At 46.9% G+C, this 17,561-nt stretch overlaps 2 protein-coding genes across 3 annotated transcripts in view; one reads left to right on the plus strand and one right to left on the minus strand.

Moving 5' to 3' along the window:
- Positions 1-6,106: 6,106 nt before the first annotated feature.
- Positions 6,107-14,656, minus strand: HECTD3 (HECT domain E3 ubiquitin protein ligase 3). Its single transcript, XM_077752089.1, has 21 exons — positions 14,209-14,656; positions 13,867-14,027; positions 13,513-13,605; positions 13,298-13,433; positions 12,994-13,109; positions 12,794-12,907; positions 12,564-12,646; positions 11,965-12,130; positions 11,668-11,749; positions 10,827-11,009; positions 10,623-10,675; positions 10,384-10,448; positions 10,123-10,226; positions 9,744-9,863; positions 9,539-9,628; positions 8,340-8,546; positions 7,927-8,056; positions 7,765-7,839; positions 7,560-7,641; positions 7,350-7,421; positions 6,107-7,167 (listed from the first exon to the last, which is right to left on the minus strand). The coding sequence occupies exons 1-21, from the start codon at positions 14,575-14,577 to the stop codon at positions 7,083-7,085; spliced, it is 2,586 nt and encodes an 861-aa protein (XP_077608215.1). The 5' UTR covers positions 14,578-14,656; the 3' UTR covers positions 6,107-7,082.
- Positions 14,513-17,561, plus strand: part of UROD (uroporphyrinogen decarboxylase) — a 5,562-nt gene continuing 2,513 nt past the window's right edge. The window contains exons 1-4 of one of the 2 annotated variants that reach the window (XM_077752090.1): positions 14,513-14,685; positions 15,893-16,064; positions 16,669-16,769; positions 17,393-17,505. In XM_077752090.1, the coding sequence (XP_077608216.1) occupies positions 16,750-16,769; positions 17,393-17,505 (133 nt within the window). In that variant the 5' untranslated portion in view covers positions 14,513-14,685; positions 15,893-16,064; positions 16,669-16,749. The remainder of the gene's footprint in view (positions 14,686-15,892; positions 16,065-16,668; positions 16,770-17,392; positions 17,506-17,561) is intronic. The other variant, XM_077752091.1, reaches the window with a different exon arrangement.

Raw genomic sequence — 17,561 nt, forward strand, 5'->3', positions numbered from 1 at the left:
TCCCAAGCAGGCTCCACCTTGGCAGCGTGGAGCCCGATGTGGGGCTCAAACTAATGAATGGTGAAATCATGACCTAAGCTGAAACTGAGTTGGATGCTTAATTGACTGAGCCACCCAGGTGCCCCTCATTAATTTTAAAAATTACATTTGTTAATATCACCATCAATCTCGTCAGTAAAGTCCTTACAAATTGGAAAGCTGGCAAGCTTATGATGACAGATAACAAGTTTTCCAAACTTTTGATTTTCTCTTTTAAGCTCAAATATTATCATTAGTAACAAATACTGTTGTTAGTTTTCCTTGAAGTGACTGGCTTACTTCATTAATTTTGATAGTTTGTATGTACTCAGGGACCAAGATTTAATAAAATTATGTTATTCCCTCATCAAAGACATTAAATGAAACTTTGCTTTTTTATTTTTTTATTTTTATTGCAAGTGTGTGGCAGTGAAGAATTCAATGCATGTTAATAGAGTTTGGTATCACTGCTTTGGTTCACACCAAAGCGCCAGCAGTTTTAGCCGCCATTGCTTTTGTACCATTAGTGCAACTATCGATACAATGAAAGAGGCAGATAACACTTTAGTATTACTATGAAAGTAAGTTTGACATGACAGATCCATTGAAAGGGTCTTGAGGACTCCCAGAGGTCCATGGAGCATATTTTTAAGAGCTGCTGCTTCACGGATTCCTTCTTGCTCCAACTGCTTCTAGTACTAACATTATGACACTCATCACAAAAGACTGTCACCCCCTTTTTCATGTTTTTTCTATCACACTGGGAACCCTTGAAGTAGACAAAGGTTATATCTTAGTTGCTCCTCTCTACCCAGGTCTCAGCATAGGACTTGTGACATACTAAGTAAAAAATATTGAATAAATTAAAATTTTCTCATAAATTTTCCCTTGACTTCCCATCTGGTGGTGGAAAAACTGAGTTGAGGGCCCAGGTCACTGACAACATCTCTTTTCCTGAACCTTCCTTCTCACTAAATCAATCTATATTATGATCTATATTATGTTTAGCCTTATGCTATTATTTATTTTTATTTATCAATTACATGGGAAGTACTCAAAAAATGCTTATTGAATACAGGTTATCACCCTGTATTAACCCTTAGAAGGAACATCCTAATGTTTGTTTCTTGTTCACATTTCTTCCCCAGGGGACATTTATACATATGTGTTTATCTGTGGTGGGGACTAGCTTAAGAAGGTCAAACTCTAAAGTTCTCTTTCAACTTTCAAAAGAAAGCTTTCAAAAGTTGGGCCTTGGCTCAGAAATACTCTTCCCACGGTCTGCAAGAGCTCTCTCTTTGGGAATTTGCTGGCCACATCATAATATTCATCTATTCCGTTTGGCTGTGGACTTGTCAGTGGGGCAGGAAATTATTATTTTTAGAGTACGGGGTGAAAGATAAAAAATGAAAAGAGAAACTCTACTTTGGCAACCAGTTGCAGGTCCTAAAATATTTGTGTTTTATTTTTGTAATAAGTCCACCAGTTGCCTAATAAATTTATGATAAGTTAGAGAGCAAATGATGCCATGGTGTTTCTATAAAGGGCTTGGAATAAACTTCACTAATTAGGACTTCAGTATTTCCTTTCAAGCACACAGAAGTTTCATTGTTGGTGGTTTTAAAGGTCTGGTTTAAAGGTTTAAAAGTCAGGACATTTATGCTTAAACTGATGTGTCAATTAAAAAAATAAATGATTTAATAAATTTTTTTTAGTTTCTTGATTTAATTTTTTTTGCTAGCTTTCCTCCTTTATTAGAAACAAAACTTTTCAGATGGCTGATTTTCCTTGTTTTTTTTTTTTAAATTGGAAAGTATGGTTTATGAGCCAGTTTATTTATTTACTTACTGAACAGCTGTTTACTGAGTGACTACTATGTGCCAAGGGCAGTTTTAGGCTCTTAAAATATATTAGTGAACAAAAAAAGATCCAACCTTCATTCTAACAGGTAGGACAGAATACATTATAAATAAATTTAAGTAATAAGTGAATAAACTGTACAGCATATTAAAGGGTGATCAGTACTTTGGAAATAACAAAAAGGGAAGAGGGACAGGGAGGAAAACTCTTAGAGTTTTATGGAGGTTATTGAAATTTGGGACTTGTGTCCCATTTAAATTTCTAGAACTTTCTATGTAATAAATTTATGAGTAAATACAAAAGGGACAGATGAAATCAGTAAAAACAGTGGAGTAAGGCCCTCTAAAAATTCTCTCCTCCACAAAGGCAATGAGAATTCTGTAAAAAACTATCAGAATCAACTTTTATGAATATGCATCATGAGCAGTGAAACAATCATGTCATGTTTTCAGTATGTTGGTGATTAGTTACCGTACATCTCTTATTCGGTTCATACACAGCAAGAATGTAGTTGGGTTGCCTCCTTGTCTCCCAGTGAGCAGTTCATGTGACATTAAAAAGAAGAAGATAACAGAATTGTCCAACAAAATGAAAGTGCAGCAAAGAAATTAAAAGTGATAAGGCTGGAAGTGAAATTCAAATTGAACATAAATGGAGTTATAGAAGAAATGGCTGATCATGGGAATGTTAACACTGCTATCATGAGAGAATATAGATACACAGCCAGAGGAATTTAGTGAAGGCTACTTTACTTACATAAAGGAGGAAAGTGCTGGTGACAAAAGGGATGTAGGGTCGCCTGGGTGGCTCAGTCAGTTGAGCATCCGACTTTGGCTCAGGTCATGATCTCACGGTTCATGGGTTTGAACCCCGCATTGGGCTCTGTGCTGACAGCTCAGAGCCTGGAGCCTGTCTTTGGATTCTGTATCTCTCTCTCTCTGACCCTCCCCTGCTCACGCTGTCTCTCTCTCAAAAATAAATAAAACATTAAAAAAAAAAAAAAAAGGGATGAAGAAGTTCCAGAGGAACTTATGCCAGCAAAAAACCCCTTCACATTCAAGGAATTCTTAGACATAAATTTCATGAGATTGTAAAATACAAAGAATAGAATGTGGGAAGCTGATCCCAACTTAAAAAGACGTATGACAATTTATCAAGGGATAGTGAGGATACTTGTTCCATATTATAATAAAGGAGGCAAGCATTATTCAAATTACTTTTGATATGTTTTTTGCAAAGAAAACAATTTAATTTCAATTTCTCTAAATGCTTTAGATTACAAAGTACTAAATATTAGTTTAGTATGTTTTGATTTTCCTATACATTTATAACTGACAGTAAGAAAGTTTTTGATGCTTTGACAAAAAGTTTTAAAAGTCACAGAACAATGGTGGTTTCTCCCATTGACTATTAAGATCTCTTTGCTTGGTTTCAACTTGCAGTGTCATTTTTATCTTCTGGCAGTGAAAAATGAAGATTTCGTTTTTTAATTGAATTCTTTTTAGGATTTCTTATATATATCAATTTAGCACAAATTTTGAGAAGACAGCATTTCAAATCAACAGTAAAAGGATAGGTGCTTCAGAAAAGGAAGCTGAGGAAACTTGGCCATGGTCAATAGCTAGTATGTGGAAAAATCAGGATATAAATATAGGGACGCTAACTCTACAGAAGGTGCTCTCAACTAGTATAGTATATTGCCTTCTTGTGGTATACATCCAATATACAGTATCTTCCATAAGGGTTTTGAATTCATAAAAATTTAAAATTTTGTACATTAGGAAAGAACATATATGAAATTAAATGGCAAAATACGGACTGGGAAAACCAAGGTATTGCAACACCTGACACAACAAAGGTATTAATAAACAGGATTTAGTATCTAAGTTACCAAGACAGCAGGCTTTGGCACTGGCAGACCACCCTACAAATCCTAGCTCCATTATTTTCTACTTATGTGAAACTGAAACAGTTACTTAATTCATCTTTGCTCTAGGTTTCTCATCTGGAAATGCGGATAACAATAGTATTTACTTCATAGAGTTGTTAGGAAGATAAAACAAGATAATAGATGTACAACAGTTAGCAAAGTGCCTTGCTGTGCTTATTATTTTCATACTGTGCAAAGAATGTTATAACTCAATAAGAAAAGTATAGTAAAACCAATAGACAAAAACACAGAGGGCAGTTCTTAAAGAAGAAAAACAATTGCTCAGTAAATACTCAAAGCAGTGCAAATTAAAATAAGTCATACAATTTTTTTAGCATATTAAATTGTCAAAAATTATTTTTAAGTGTTAATGTCCAAAGTTGGTTAAGAGTTTAGGAAATAGACACTAAAGGAGCAAAACTGATACATCCTGGCAATTTGGCAGTTTGATGGTGACTTCAGGATGTTATTCTAAGGAAAGAATCAAAAAGGTATGAAAGGATATATGCATGAGACTGTTTATTATAATACTTGTAGTTTTCAGTATAAAAAATTTAGACGTTAATATCAATTTACAGTTTTGTTTTGTTTTGTTGTAAGTAAGCTCTGTGCCTGATGTGGGGCTTGAACTCATGACCCTGATATTATGTCACATGCCCTACTGACTGAGCCAGGCAGGCGCCCCAGTAGAGGGTTTTAAATGAGAAGTTATAAAAATTTCTTAAAAAGTAATAAAATGCAACCAATAAAAATAACAGTTAAAATGAGTATCCTCCTTGCCCCCAATGACCATCATTTCCTGGTTAGATTACTCTCTGCCTCCAGTCTCTCCTTCTCAAACTCATTCTCTACACAGATGCCAAAGGCAGATCTAATCATGTCACTCCCTTGCTTGACACTTTCATGGCTTGACAATGCAAAATCTTAAAACAAGCCTCTAAGGTTGGAGTATCTTCTCTCTTTTCCCTTCATAGTCCAGTAACACAGGACTCAACATGTTTCTTGGCTGGACTTTGTGTTCAGTTGTTCTAAGGATTTAACATAACATTGAGCACCGTTGGTTAGTATCACCCTGCTCTTTTAACAACACCCTTCACTACTTCTTTGGAGCTCTTACACAAATGTTATTAAATGTTGCTTATGCAATTATTTGTTTAATATATTGTCTCTCTCCTATCAGACTATATTCCAAGAGAGCAAAAATTATCTGTTTAGCCAACATTTTCTCCATTGTGCCTAGTACAATGCCTGACATGGTTGCTTGATGCATTCACTGAATGAATGAATGAATGAATGAATGAACGAACGAAAAGCAAGCTACAAAATAGTGAGTCCAATTTGGTAAAGGAGGGGCCAAAAACTTATGTGGCTAGTACCAGATACAGAAATAGACTACGTCCAGCAGGCACATGCTGGCCAGGATCTTCCATGAGAAGAGGAATATGCTCCTCTAACAGGTGGGATGAGGGGGCAGGTTTCACAGGGGGTGGGAGCTTGCTGGGAAGAGCAGAGCTGGATGGGAGTGGCAGCCCCTGGGGCTCTTACCCTTCCAGCTCCCTGGTCAGGAAGGGGCTGCCAGAAGAGGGAGGTGGGTCTCCTGTGGACTCCCCAAGGTGCAGGCATCAGGCAGTCACAAGATGAGGGCCGCCTAGAAGGCTCAGCTGGGGTGTTAGACTCAGAGTTGTGGGGAGATAAGCCTTGGGGAATGCACAGCCCGAGGGAAGGGCTCAAGGCTAAGGCCTGGAGTTTCCCAGCTGGGAGACTCGCCATAGAGGGCAGCTGGAGAAGCACTGGGAGAGTGAATGCCACTTCACCTGAGACCATGCTTAAGGTCACCTCCTCCTGCTGGGTGGGGTGGGGGGTGTGTGGGGGAGCAAGTGGGTCTATATGCTCAGGAGAGCTCTCACCAGGTACTTGTTTTTAAAGACTGCACCCTAGTTGTGTGGCAACTGGAGGCAGTGTGGCTGGTGAATGATTAGCTGTGCTGCTGTCTCTTTTGTCAAAAGCTTGACCTGGCTGGTTTATCAGCCATCTCGTCTTTGTCTTTTACGATGTCAAATTCTTCTGCCTACCTGGTTCCTCCATCCCAGAAGATGCCAGGCCAGGCTCTGCACACCACTCACCCCTCTCCCAGTAGCATCCTTATTTCTCTGCTCAGCTCCAGATTTAATACTTGTCACTGTGAAGGCTCACCACTCCCACTTGACACACAATCTCCCTGGCTTCCAGCCAAAGGCCCTGAAGTCCTAGAAGAACCTTCTCTGCCATCCCCAGGAGCCCAATAAACACATTCTGAAGGAATGAATACATCCATTTATTAAACTTTCCCATGTGCAAGATCTTCTTTGATGGAGTGTCATGGAGGCCCTTAAGAGAGGAGCACTGGGGTAGGGACCTGCGTTAAGTCTTAGGAGCAGGGGTTAAAGTCTAAGCTTTGACTGGGTGAAAGGGAGCTACTGAAGATTTCAGAGAGGACACAACTGGCTTTAACCTTGCACCATCTTGAGGAAGACACAGCAGATGGGGAATCAGGCTGGAGGTGATGCAGAAGCATTGAATATGGTATGGTGGTGGTGATTTAATGTTGACAAGATGGAGGTTCTGAGATAGGGAAGGTGATGGCACTTTGTTGTTTGAGACTGGGTTGGAGGAAGGGCAGAGCTCACACTTCAGGTACAGAGCGAGAAGAGGAAAATACAAGTATGTGAAGGAGAAGGTGCTTAGCTTCCGCTTCATTCTTGGGGCAGGTGACCAAAGAGGATGGCCATCACTCAGTCTGTCGGTTTCCGATGCCTTATTTGGAGAGGAGCCTCCATCACCCTCCAGAGGTTTTAGTTTCAAGTCAAGGCTGAAGCCAGAGAAAAACAAGGAGCAAAAAGGGGGGAACCAAAAAAAAAAAAAAAAAAGAACCAAACCCCCCCCCTGAAGTAAAGTCCATGGGGTGGGGAGCTAGAAGGCCCCCTTCAAGTAGCTCAGGCCTGGCAGCTTGTGCTAGGCTTGTGGGATTCCCTCTCATGGAGGCTAAACAACTCGGGAAGCAAGCCCGAGCACACATAGGGCTTATGGGTCTGAGGGGCTGGGGCCACCAGGGTCAACCCACCACCCCCACTCCAACCAGACACAGGGGCATGCTGTCTTTTTCTGAGCTTGTCAGCTCAGGTCAGGAGTATGCAGACCCCAATAGTCCAGGGAACGAGTCTTCACCATGGGCGCCGCCTAGTGGGACCTGTGCAGGCACAGTCCTTCTGGCCCGAGGCTGCCCCCTGGTGCCGCCTCACTCCTCCCAAGGACTCATGTCGGTGTCAATGGCCACACAGTTGTACGCTGCATAGCGGAGCTTCTCCTCGCACACCTTGGCACTGAGGGAGATGGGGACTTGGTCAACTTGGTCAGCACCAGGTGCAGAGCGAGGGTCAGTGTACAGGGTGATGGCTGATGGAGTTCCAGCTTGTGCACTTCAGTACTGGAAGTCCTCCTCCATCCTAGGATGCCGCTCCTTCCCTCACTCCCCACTCTCTAGGCTTGAGCCTAAGAAACCCACCTGGCATAGTGTGGTAGGAAGAGAGTGCTTGAACAAGTAGAAGACTCAGGCAGCGCATCTGTGGTTTCATAGCTGGGAGCGTGGAGGGGCCACAGATTAGGAAGAATTGTAGGGGCACACGGTTAGCGTCTGACATGTGAGGATGCGTGTGGGGAGAGGGCAAAGGCCAGCCACAAACCCCTTGGACCTCTACCCCCCACCTGCACTCACCCCAGTTTGTCTGGGTAGATATAGATCCGTGCTGGCAGACGGCTGCGGCCAGTGACAAAGCGCAGGAAGCGGCTCCGGTCCTCTGGATGGAGAAGGAAATCAGTGCCTGCACTAATGGTGGGAGAGAGTCTACAACGTCTACCCTGCTTCTGTAACCCCTAAGTGGAGTCTGAACCCAGGCATCACTCTCCCTTCTTCTACTGACCGTTGGTGAAGTTATTCAGTGCTTCCCAGAAGTACTGCACCCGTGTGTCAGATGGCTCGAAGTCCTCAAACCGGGCTGGGGACAAGGTCAGAATTCATTCTTAGGTCCCAACCTACCTAGTCCTTAAGCCTCTATCCCTGTGTTGCCCTGGCCCACACTCACTGAGCTTGCGTAGAGCGTCCACAGTGACCTCTGGGTCTCCACACACTTTCTTCTCCAATTCCTGCCAGGTCAGCAAGTCCAGCACAGCCTGTGGCACCACCTTTAGCAGTCCTGCCTGCATGGCTGCCACCTGGAGAGGGAGGGAGAGGCCTGGCTAGGGACGAGGGCACAACTCCCAACTCAGTGTGTGATGGAGGCACTTGGCATCCACTCAGAGAGATAATGGGGGACATGACATGATCTTTGTCTAGCCCTAGAGGCCAGCTCTGAACTGCACCAACAGGCAGGAATGTAGGGCAGAGGAATGGTAGGGGCCAGAGTTCTTGGGATTGGGTACTGGTGGCCTATTAGGCTAGGCTCCATCTATTAGGAGCTGTGCAAAGCTCTGTGTTCTACTGGCCTCTGGGTGGTACCTGCTCCTTGCTCTCTTCTAGCCGTGTCTTCTGTACCAGTTGAATGAAACGGCAACGGTCCTCATACCCCACCACGATGCCTGCACCCCCGGGGATCAACTCTACTACTTGCTGGTCACTCAGTACAGTGGTGAATGTTAGTTCCTTCCCAAATTTGAACTCAAATGTCTCCTTGTCCATTCCTTCCATCACTTCCAAGAGCTTCACCTGGGGATTGGAGAGAGGCAACGAGGTCAGCCTTTCATTGTGGAGACAATGCGGTTTTCTCTCAAGATGCTCACAGGGAAACAGAAGAGGCAGACAGGCAAGGCAGTCCCCATGCAGGTAATGAGGGCAGTGGGAGGTCAGTACAAGGGCTATGAAAGCATCAAGACAATACTTCCTTGGCTGCCAGGGAAGGTATCCTGCAGGAAATAGCATCTAAGTTAAAATCTAAATGACGGATGGTTTTTGGCCACAAGAAGTCAGGAGAGAGAATATCTTAAAAGAGATTGAAAGAGCAAAAGGCCTGTGGAATCTATCTTGCTGGAGCCTGAATGTGAACTAAGTGGCCAAAGATACAGAGGTCATATAAGGTTTGTCAGGTTCTACATTTTACCCTAAGCCCAGAGCAGAGACACTGAAGGATTTAAACAAGGGGAGGAAAATGAATTATTCTGGCTACAGGAGATCAGATGGGTAAGAATGGACATAGTAACCCAGGTTTTCAGTCACTGGTTGTGTCAGAAAGGAAGGTGCCCTGAATCAGGAGGAAAGTGGTGAAATCGAAGAAGTGGACAGATTCCAGAGGGAGATGTGACAGAATGTGGGAGGTGAGGGAAGAGGAAGAGTGAAGGCTGACACTGAGGACCTTGGCATGGGGAGGGGTGGGTAGTGGTGCCGATCTGCGACAGGGACCCCTAGAGGGTAGTAGACTGGGGAGGTGATGAACTCCCAGTGCTGAGCCTGAGGTTCTGTCTGGGGTAGATGTCCTGCAGTCAGATGCATATATGGCTCCAATCTTAGGAAAGAGGCTGGAGTTGGAGGTAAAGCTTTAGGGGTCGCCAGAATAAAGAAAGTAGTTGAAGCCATGTGAGGAGCACATGTGAGGAAGCACATGTGAGGAGCACATGTGAGGTCAGAGAAGGTTCAGGACACCCCTGGGGAGCAGCAACCTTCAGGGGCTATGTAGAGGAAACACCAGGTCCAGCCTTACTTACCAGCACAGAGTCCACAGCTGGGAAGTCCTTGCTCCAACTCACCTCCTCACCAGAGAGCTGCTTCCATACAAAACCAGGCAGAGCCAGGACCTATGGAACAAATAATCACTGTGGTATTCTCACATTAAGCTGCCTAGGTTTGGTTGGCTCTTTTTCCTTCTAGGGGCCAGGCTCATCTGAGAGGGGTACAGATTAGTCTACTCACCAGGAATTCCTTACCCCGAAGGGCAGCTCCCATCAGCTGTCCAATCCACTCATATTTGGCAAAGTCTCGGCAGGAGGGGTTGGGCACGTACATGTCCCGGGCCTCACCAGTGCCATTGCCCTGCTCCCAACATAGAGCTGTCAGCATGGCATGGAATGGACCCTACTCTGTTGCCCCAGACTCTCCAAAGACTTGCCTGTACACCTTCCACCAGGGGCCCTGAATGATCCCTCTGACTGTAGAATAGCCTCTCCTTCCCTGTCTGCCGAGAGGCTGCCCCATGCAACTCAGTCCCTCCTCTGCCCGCTCTGTAGTTCAGTACCTGGGAGGTTTGCAGAGATAAGCAGCAGAAACAACTTGAGAAGTAGGGATAGATTACCTGGTTGGCTGTGCGCACAAAGAACGGCAGAGGCACAGGGGTGTCTGCTGAGCTAGGGCACAACTCTTCTGACATGTCGGCCAGGCTATCCCGAAAACCACCCCCTGAAATGACAAACAGATGCTCTCCACTGGGGAATTCAAGAGTCCCAGCCCCCATAAAGGGTTAATAAGCAGGTCCTCTATCTTGGTTAGCTGGTGACCCAAGCAGCTTCTACCCCTATAAAGGCAGGAGCCTTATTATCATTCCTCAGGGCCTCACCTTGGTCAATGATGCCTTCTGCAATGAATTTACACTCCCACCACTGGTCATAGCGCATGGGCCACCTGTAAGAAGGGGTGGATCTTTGTCATCATGCTGGGCCAGGGCTCAGGATGGTTCACCAGACACCAAGCCAGTGAAGGGGCTACAGAGGGGTAATGGTTAAGGGTTCCAGAGGCAGTGTGAGGGTATATATAGCTTATGTAACCCAGCACAAATCCCTCAACCTCATGCCATACCTGTAGTCCAAGGGCTTTTCATACTTGTCAGAGGGCTTGAGGCCTTCATAAACCTGGGAGCAGGGAAAAGGGGAGGGAGTTGTAGGAAAGTCTATTTCAAGATCTGGCCCCACTCTAGCCGAAAGACATTACTCAGGTCCCTCTTGGTCCAGCCCCCAGGCCCTTTACTGACCCTCCCTTGGTCTGACCCCAAGTAGTCCAGACCTGGGTGAAGACTGCGTTCTTGCAGGCAGGGTCTCTTAAGGGGCAGGCACGGTGTTCCATAGCAAGGCGCCGGTTGATGTACAGGCGTGGCATGAAGCTGGGCTTGCTGCTCTCTGAATCACGCAGGCACTGGGCCACTAGCCCTGGCCTTTGGCGTGATAGCAGCAGGAACTGCTTCACTTGCTGGTGAGGAGAGGTGGCCAGAGCAAGACTGGCAGGCAGTCAGTATCTGTCTAGGACCTGGAACCTTCCTCTATGGCTGGACCCAATTCCATGGCTCTAGTCCACGCCTAGTTGATCCACCCCCAACCCCCTTCCTTGTTTCCAGTATTTTCCTTAGTCCAGCCACCAGGGGGGCTTTCTAAAACAAAAAATCAAATTTTGTCATTACATACCTAAAACCTTTCCAATGGCTTCACTGACCTGGGACATAGTCCTTGCTTCACAGCCTGGCCCATAGTGCCCTCTGCTATCAGCGCCTGCTATTTGCCTATCCACTTCCAGCCTCGTCCCCAGGTCATACTCACATCTACCTGTGTACTTCTCTCAAGTCATCTTTAGCACCTAGCAACTCCCAGTATGCACCTGTCATGCAATGTGCCCTGGGCATGCTGTCACTTCTCCCCCAGCTCTTTTATATTTCATATACTATCTGGGAGAACAGCATCCCCACCACTAAGTTTTAACTATCTGTGTCTGGCTTTTTTCCTGTGTTCCCAGAGCCCAGCAAAGGTCCAGGCCTAGAGTAGGTTTTAAAAACTCTCTGTAAAAGAGTAAATGCTTGCATGAACAGAAAGGAGCAGCCCACTGCTGAGACCAACACTAGGCAGGCCAGACTTACCTTAATCTCACTGAAGGTGCCAAGCGTATGATCCCAGGCAGGTACCAGGTGGTGCAGGACACTGTCTAGGATCTTTATGAATCTGGGGTGAGTGGACAAAGATAATGCAACTAAAGAAAGTGGCATGGATTTGAGACCCTCTCACTCCCCAACACATAAAGACAGAAGGCAGGGGCCAGGGGCTACTCTGACGCTTGAAGTGGAACAGCTTATAGCACAGGACCTTGGGAACCTCCTTTATACAGATACAGGAGGTTCAGGATGGGGGGGAAAGGAAGGGCCCAGGACCACAGCCACCTCTGCAGAAGAACAGCTCTGCGGTACAGTACTTCAGGGTCAGTGCCTTCCAGGCGTGGATATCGCACCAGACTGGTTGGCTGGAACAGGTCCGCATTCAACCCTAGTTCCCGCTGTCTAGATGACTTGATCTTGATCCCTCGAAGTCGCACATCAATCCCATCATCTGGGGGAAGGAGTCAGAGCAAAGTTACCTAGGGCACCTGCTGCCTCCTTGGACCTCAGACCTAAGAATGGTTCCTTAATGCTCAGACTTTTGTCACCCATAGTCCCCAAGAAACTTAGGACCTTTGTGAACCCCTTCTACTTATCTGACTCTGAATATTATATTCTTTGCTGGTTCCTCCATCTATCACATTGGGATGCATGAGGGTCCCAACTCAGTTCTTCCGAATGAGTCCAAACACCTCTATGGCTTTAAGGAAGGCATATACCTGGCACCTCCCACCGGGCTTAGGCCCAAAGCTTCAAATCCTGGAGTTAGTTCAGCTATCACCTTCATCCCAACTCCAACCCCATTTCTTCTCCACACTCACTGCCAGCTAGCTACTACCTACACTCTGGGGCCCTCCTTCCCTCCTTACAGCCTTAAGCCCCACCTCGGCACTCGACGATGCGGATCTCGATGACTGGGAGATGAACGGTCATGTCCTCCAGGACACATACATCCCCGATCAGGGTCCTGAGGAGATGGATGTGAGGTACTTTGAATACCCCTTGCCTACAGGGATTGCTGGGCTCTAACCTAACCTTATGCTTCCAAGTGGGGCCTGGCCCCATTGCTAGGATCATGCCCCATGTCCCCTCCCAGACCATCTTGCTCACTCACTCATCAATGCTCACGTCACTCAGCTTCTTCAGGTTGTCCCCTTCGCCTCCATAGATCACTACCCGCTTAGGCATAAAGTTGTCATCTGTGGTATCCACTGTGAGTAGCAGTTTCCTGGATGGTCAGAGTATGCACATAGGTCTCTGTATACTCATAGGCATGTGGCCTGCCCACCCTGTCCTACCTCAGAGCCCACTCACTTGACAATGGTGCCCTTTTTCATGGTAAGCCGTACCCAGTGCTGGCACTGGGACCCATCACTCTCCCAGTAGGTGTCTGCATTGCTGTCTGTCAGGCAGGACACGTTGAACTCCTCCTGGGGTAGGGCAGAGAGGTGGAGTCAGTGTTTACCTCCCTGTATGCACTGAGAGGTGTGCTTTGGGCCAGGGAGCACAAGAAAGAAAGTACATGGAGCTGGTATGTGAGCTTCACTTAGAAGTGAAGGGTTCTGGATCTAGCAAGATGGGACATCTTGCTTGGGGTGGGAGGAGTCCCAGCACCCACCGTGTAGGAGGAAACGTCTATGCTCTCCACATACTGCTTCACGCTACCCAGGTTCTCATCCTCCTTGCCCAGGTGGTCGTACAAGAAGTGGATCAGGTCTTCGTCGCACTCGTAGGTCCACGTCGGGGGCACATAGCTAAGCAACCCCAAGTCCCTAATTAGGTCAGGCCCAGACCTGGAGATCCTTCCTCCCTATCCCACCCCAGCACACTCACAGTAGCCTCTGTACAGCTTCCGTGTATGCCTCGGCTGGCTGGGGCCTTGATCCAAGTCGATGAGAGTATGTCAGGTCTACTACTTGTTCCCATCTGTGGGCACAGAGTAGGGGTGGGATGGGGAGACATCACTGGGCAGAATGACACCCCCAGGAAGCGAGCTTTCTCCAGAGCTCAATCTCCACCAGTCTAGGGCTCCAAAAACTCCACCCCAGCTCCATTCAGGTCCCGCCCCTTCCTGCTCTTAACTCTGCCTTCAGTCCACATCCCACCTCCCTCGTAGGGCTGGACTAGTTTCTAATCCTTCCCAGTTTAGCTATCAGGCATCAAGCCCCGCCCTTTCAGGTGCAGGACCTAAGCACAGGTCGGTAGTCCACGCCAAAAAGCTGCTGCTGCCGCTGAAGATGGTCAGGTGTGTCGATGGGTACGAGGCGGGCCCCGCCCTCCGCCGGTCGGCACACCAGCAGCCAGCCTTCGTTCAGTCCGCAGTCGCCCAGGTGTTCTGCCAGCTGCTCCTGCCAAGAAGCGCAAGATGGGGACAGCTCTCAGGGAACTGCCCAGCGGCCCGCCCTGCCCAGCCCAAGGCAAAGAACACGGAACGCAATGCCAGCTCAATATAGGGGTGGGGAGTGGAACAGCCTGGGGCTTCCCTGTCCCCAGGGTCTTTTGCGGGGCCCAGGGCAGGCCTGGGAGTACCTTGGTCAGCTTCACCCAGAGCCCATGGCCGTTGCACAGCTCCTCTCCGGTAGTACGCACGCAGGCGCCGCGCCGGAGTTCAATGCTGTCGCGGGCGGCGCGGAGGGGCCCGGAGCCGGTACCAGGGGCGGGGCCCGCGGCTCCCACGCGTAGCCCCAGGCCCTCCGCCTCCCACACCGGCAGCAACACGCGCGACGGTCCCGCCGGGTCCTTGTAAAGCTTGTAGAGCACCTCGCGCGGCACGAAGGCCAGCGCCGCTGGTAGCGGCCGTCCCGCGCGGAGGCTCTGCGCTGCCTCTGCCAAGAAGCGCACGCGACCCAACAGCTGCCGAGGGGACTCTAGAGCCGCGCCCGGGCCTGGGCCTGCCATGGCCAAATAGCAAAAGGAAAGCCCAGGGGCTGTTGAGACGTTGGATCCTCCGCAAAGGCTTATCTAGCTTCGCACCGCGATCTGCCCCGCCTTCGGCCAGCCCTCGCCGTAAGTTCTGGACTAAGGGCATCCCTCGAGCCGTATTAACCTGTGTACCTGGAAACTTAACCTTATTACAAACCAATGTACCTCCTTCTCAGCCAACCAGACCCAAGTTCAGTAGTCTCCACCTGACCAGTCACCCCTTTTTCATCCTATTGCTACTACCATCTTATACCCTCATTGAACCACCATCCTATGTAGCCTGGATCAGTGCAACAGCCATTTTTCTGCTTCTCTGGCCTCCCATTTTTGCCTTCCCGCACCCAATTATTCATACTAAAACCAGAAGACTCTTTAAAAATCTTCTAGACATCTTCTCAGGCTTCCCATGCTAAGGGCAGTGTTACTAAAACGTTTGGGAGAATAAGAATAATTCCTTCCTCAACCATTGACAGGAGTCTTGAGTTTTTCAGGCTTGATCCTGGGAGTTACTCCTAATCCTAGGATACTGGTGATCATTATCCAGTTCCTCTCAGTAATCTGTAACCAGATGAAAAGAAAGGTGCAAGGTGGGAAGAGGACTCCAAGGTGATTAGATAGGATAGAGGGGGGAAAAATGGACAGGAGGTGTTGGTGAAGTACAACCATGAAGGAAAAGGAAATTTTGTATTGTGCTTTACCCTGCAACCAGTTTTACTGAGATATAATTCATATTCCGTATAATTTACCCATTTAAAGTGTACAAGTCAATAGCTTTTGATATTTATTTTTAAAAATTGTGGTAAAGTGTAACAAAATTTGCCATTTTAACCATTTTAAGAGTACAATTATTTTCAAAACTTTTTCATTACTCTAGGTAGAAACTCTTTCTCTTTAAGCAGGAACTCCTCATGGCTTCCTCTTCCCAGCCCCTAGTAAATTCTAATCTACTTTCTGCCTCTATGAATTAGCCTATTCTAGATATTCCATAGGTGGGACCATACAATATTTGTCTTTTTGTATCCATCTTATTTCACTTTGCATAGTATTAGGACAATATTGTAGCATGTACCAAAATTTATTTTTATGGGCTAAATAATATTCCATTGTATGTATATACTACATGTAGTTTATCTGTTGATCTGTTCATGGACACTTGGATGGAAACTTTGTTTTAATATAGTTTTCAAATAAAAAAGTTATTAACTTTGATATTCAAAGTTATTAAGAAAGAAATAAATGGTACCATGTAATTTGGTCAGGTTTCTTTTTTTTTTTCTTCCTCTCTTCCTAGGAAGTTGGGAACTTGTGCCCCACTTCCCTTCTCTCCAAGCTATTTGGATGCTACCACCCTACTACAGAATAAGTGGACAAGTAAATCTCACAAGGGCCTGCATAACCTGCACTCTGAAGACATCTCCAGCCTCTTTAATTCCACCAGATTGATCTTCTCGTTCCCATAATAGGTATTTGTTCTTTCGCGTCTTCTTTTGCACATGCTGTTTCTTCTGCTTGGAACACCCCCACTGCTTTCCCCTGCTAAGCGAGGAACCCTCGCTAGCTATTGCTAGCTTTTTCCTCATAAAACATTTACTATTATGCTTGCCGAGTCTGTTTCCCCACCAGTCTGTAGCTTCCTAAAGGAAGGGGCTGTCTTGGTCACCACTGTAACCTCCTCATCTACTATTGTGCCCCACTCTTAGTAGGTTATATAAATATTTAATTATATCATTTCCCTGTACAGTTTGTTTCTGTAATCGACCATGTGCCTGGTCACTAAGCATAAGATTGTTAGAATCATCGAGCGTGGGAGTAAAAGTGAATCTTGGGCCGAACCATCGGGATTACCGGGGCATCAGGGGAGAGGAAACTCTTGATGCCACGGTAAGGTGTAGTTATAGCGAAGTTCTTGGTGGTGGGGGCGGTGTTTGTTGCTGCGTTGCTACAGCGGACTTTACGGTAAAAAGAGGTAGGGTGGGTCCTACCGGCAGCAGCCTGGACAGCTCAGGAGCTATAGCTAGAGTCTGATCATGTGACTTTCAACATGGCTACGGCCTTGGTTCATTCCAGGAAGGGGTGGAGCCTGATCTTAGAGCAGGCTCCAATTCAGGTTGAAGTGCGGACTGTGCTCGCAGTTGCTGACAGCTTATCATGGAGGCGAACGGGTCGGGGTGAGTTCTCCGCACCACGAAGTGTGGCTAGCGTGGCTTCTGATCTGAGTCTTCCAACTCAGAATTTGCCACTATATCCCTCTTCCCCCACCCTGGAGAGCTCCCAAACCGAACTCCAGTCGCTGGAATCTCAAATCCTCCACCCATGAATTCCGGAGACTTTCACTTAGGGGTGCCCCCAGGATTTTCTAATCTTCAATTAGAAGCCGTATTTTGGTGCCGTCTACTCTTATTTCTCCTTGACTGTCCCTCAGCCTGGGGATCTACAAGCTCCGGAACCAGCCCATAGGTTCCTGAGATTTTCTGGTCCAAAGACCCCAATCAGTCCATACTGGGCTTTCATTACCCTTCCCCCAGTCTTTCTAGTGGCTTTGGCTTTGAACTTGGGGACGTTGGGATTGTGTGTAAGATAGAGGCCCCAGCGCGGGCCCTTCTAGTCTTGTGCACCATCTGATAGTCAAAGAAGAGACAAAATGGGCGGGCAGCCACAGCTTAGGAGCTGGCCTGGAGAAGGCAGATAGTGGTGTTGGAATGAATTTGCCTTAAGAACCCAGGCCTTCCCCAACCCCTATCCTAGTTTACTGGCATGTACCCCCCACCCCATCCCCCATCCTGATCTCCAGTTCCCAGGGTTTTCCAGAGCTGAAGAATGACACGTTCCTGCGAGCAGCCTGGGGGGAAGACACAGATTACACTCCCGTTTGGTGCATGCGGCAGGCAGGCCGCTACTTACCAGGTCAGGATCAGGCTTGGGAGTATAGGTGAAACTTTGGAGGCAGAAGTTTTTTGAGG

The sequence above is a fragment of the Crocuta crocuta genome, unplaced genomic scaffold, assembly GCF_008692635.1.
Source record: "Crocuta crocuta isolate KB4526 unplaced genomic scaffold, BGI_CrCroc_1.0 scaffold367, whole genome shotgun sequence".
Taxonomy (NCBI): domain Eukaryota; kingdom Metazoa; phylum Chordata; class Mammalia; order Carnivora; family Hyaenidae; genus Crocuta; species Crocuta crocuta.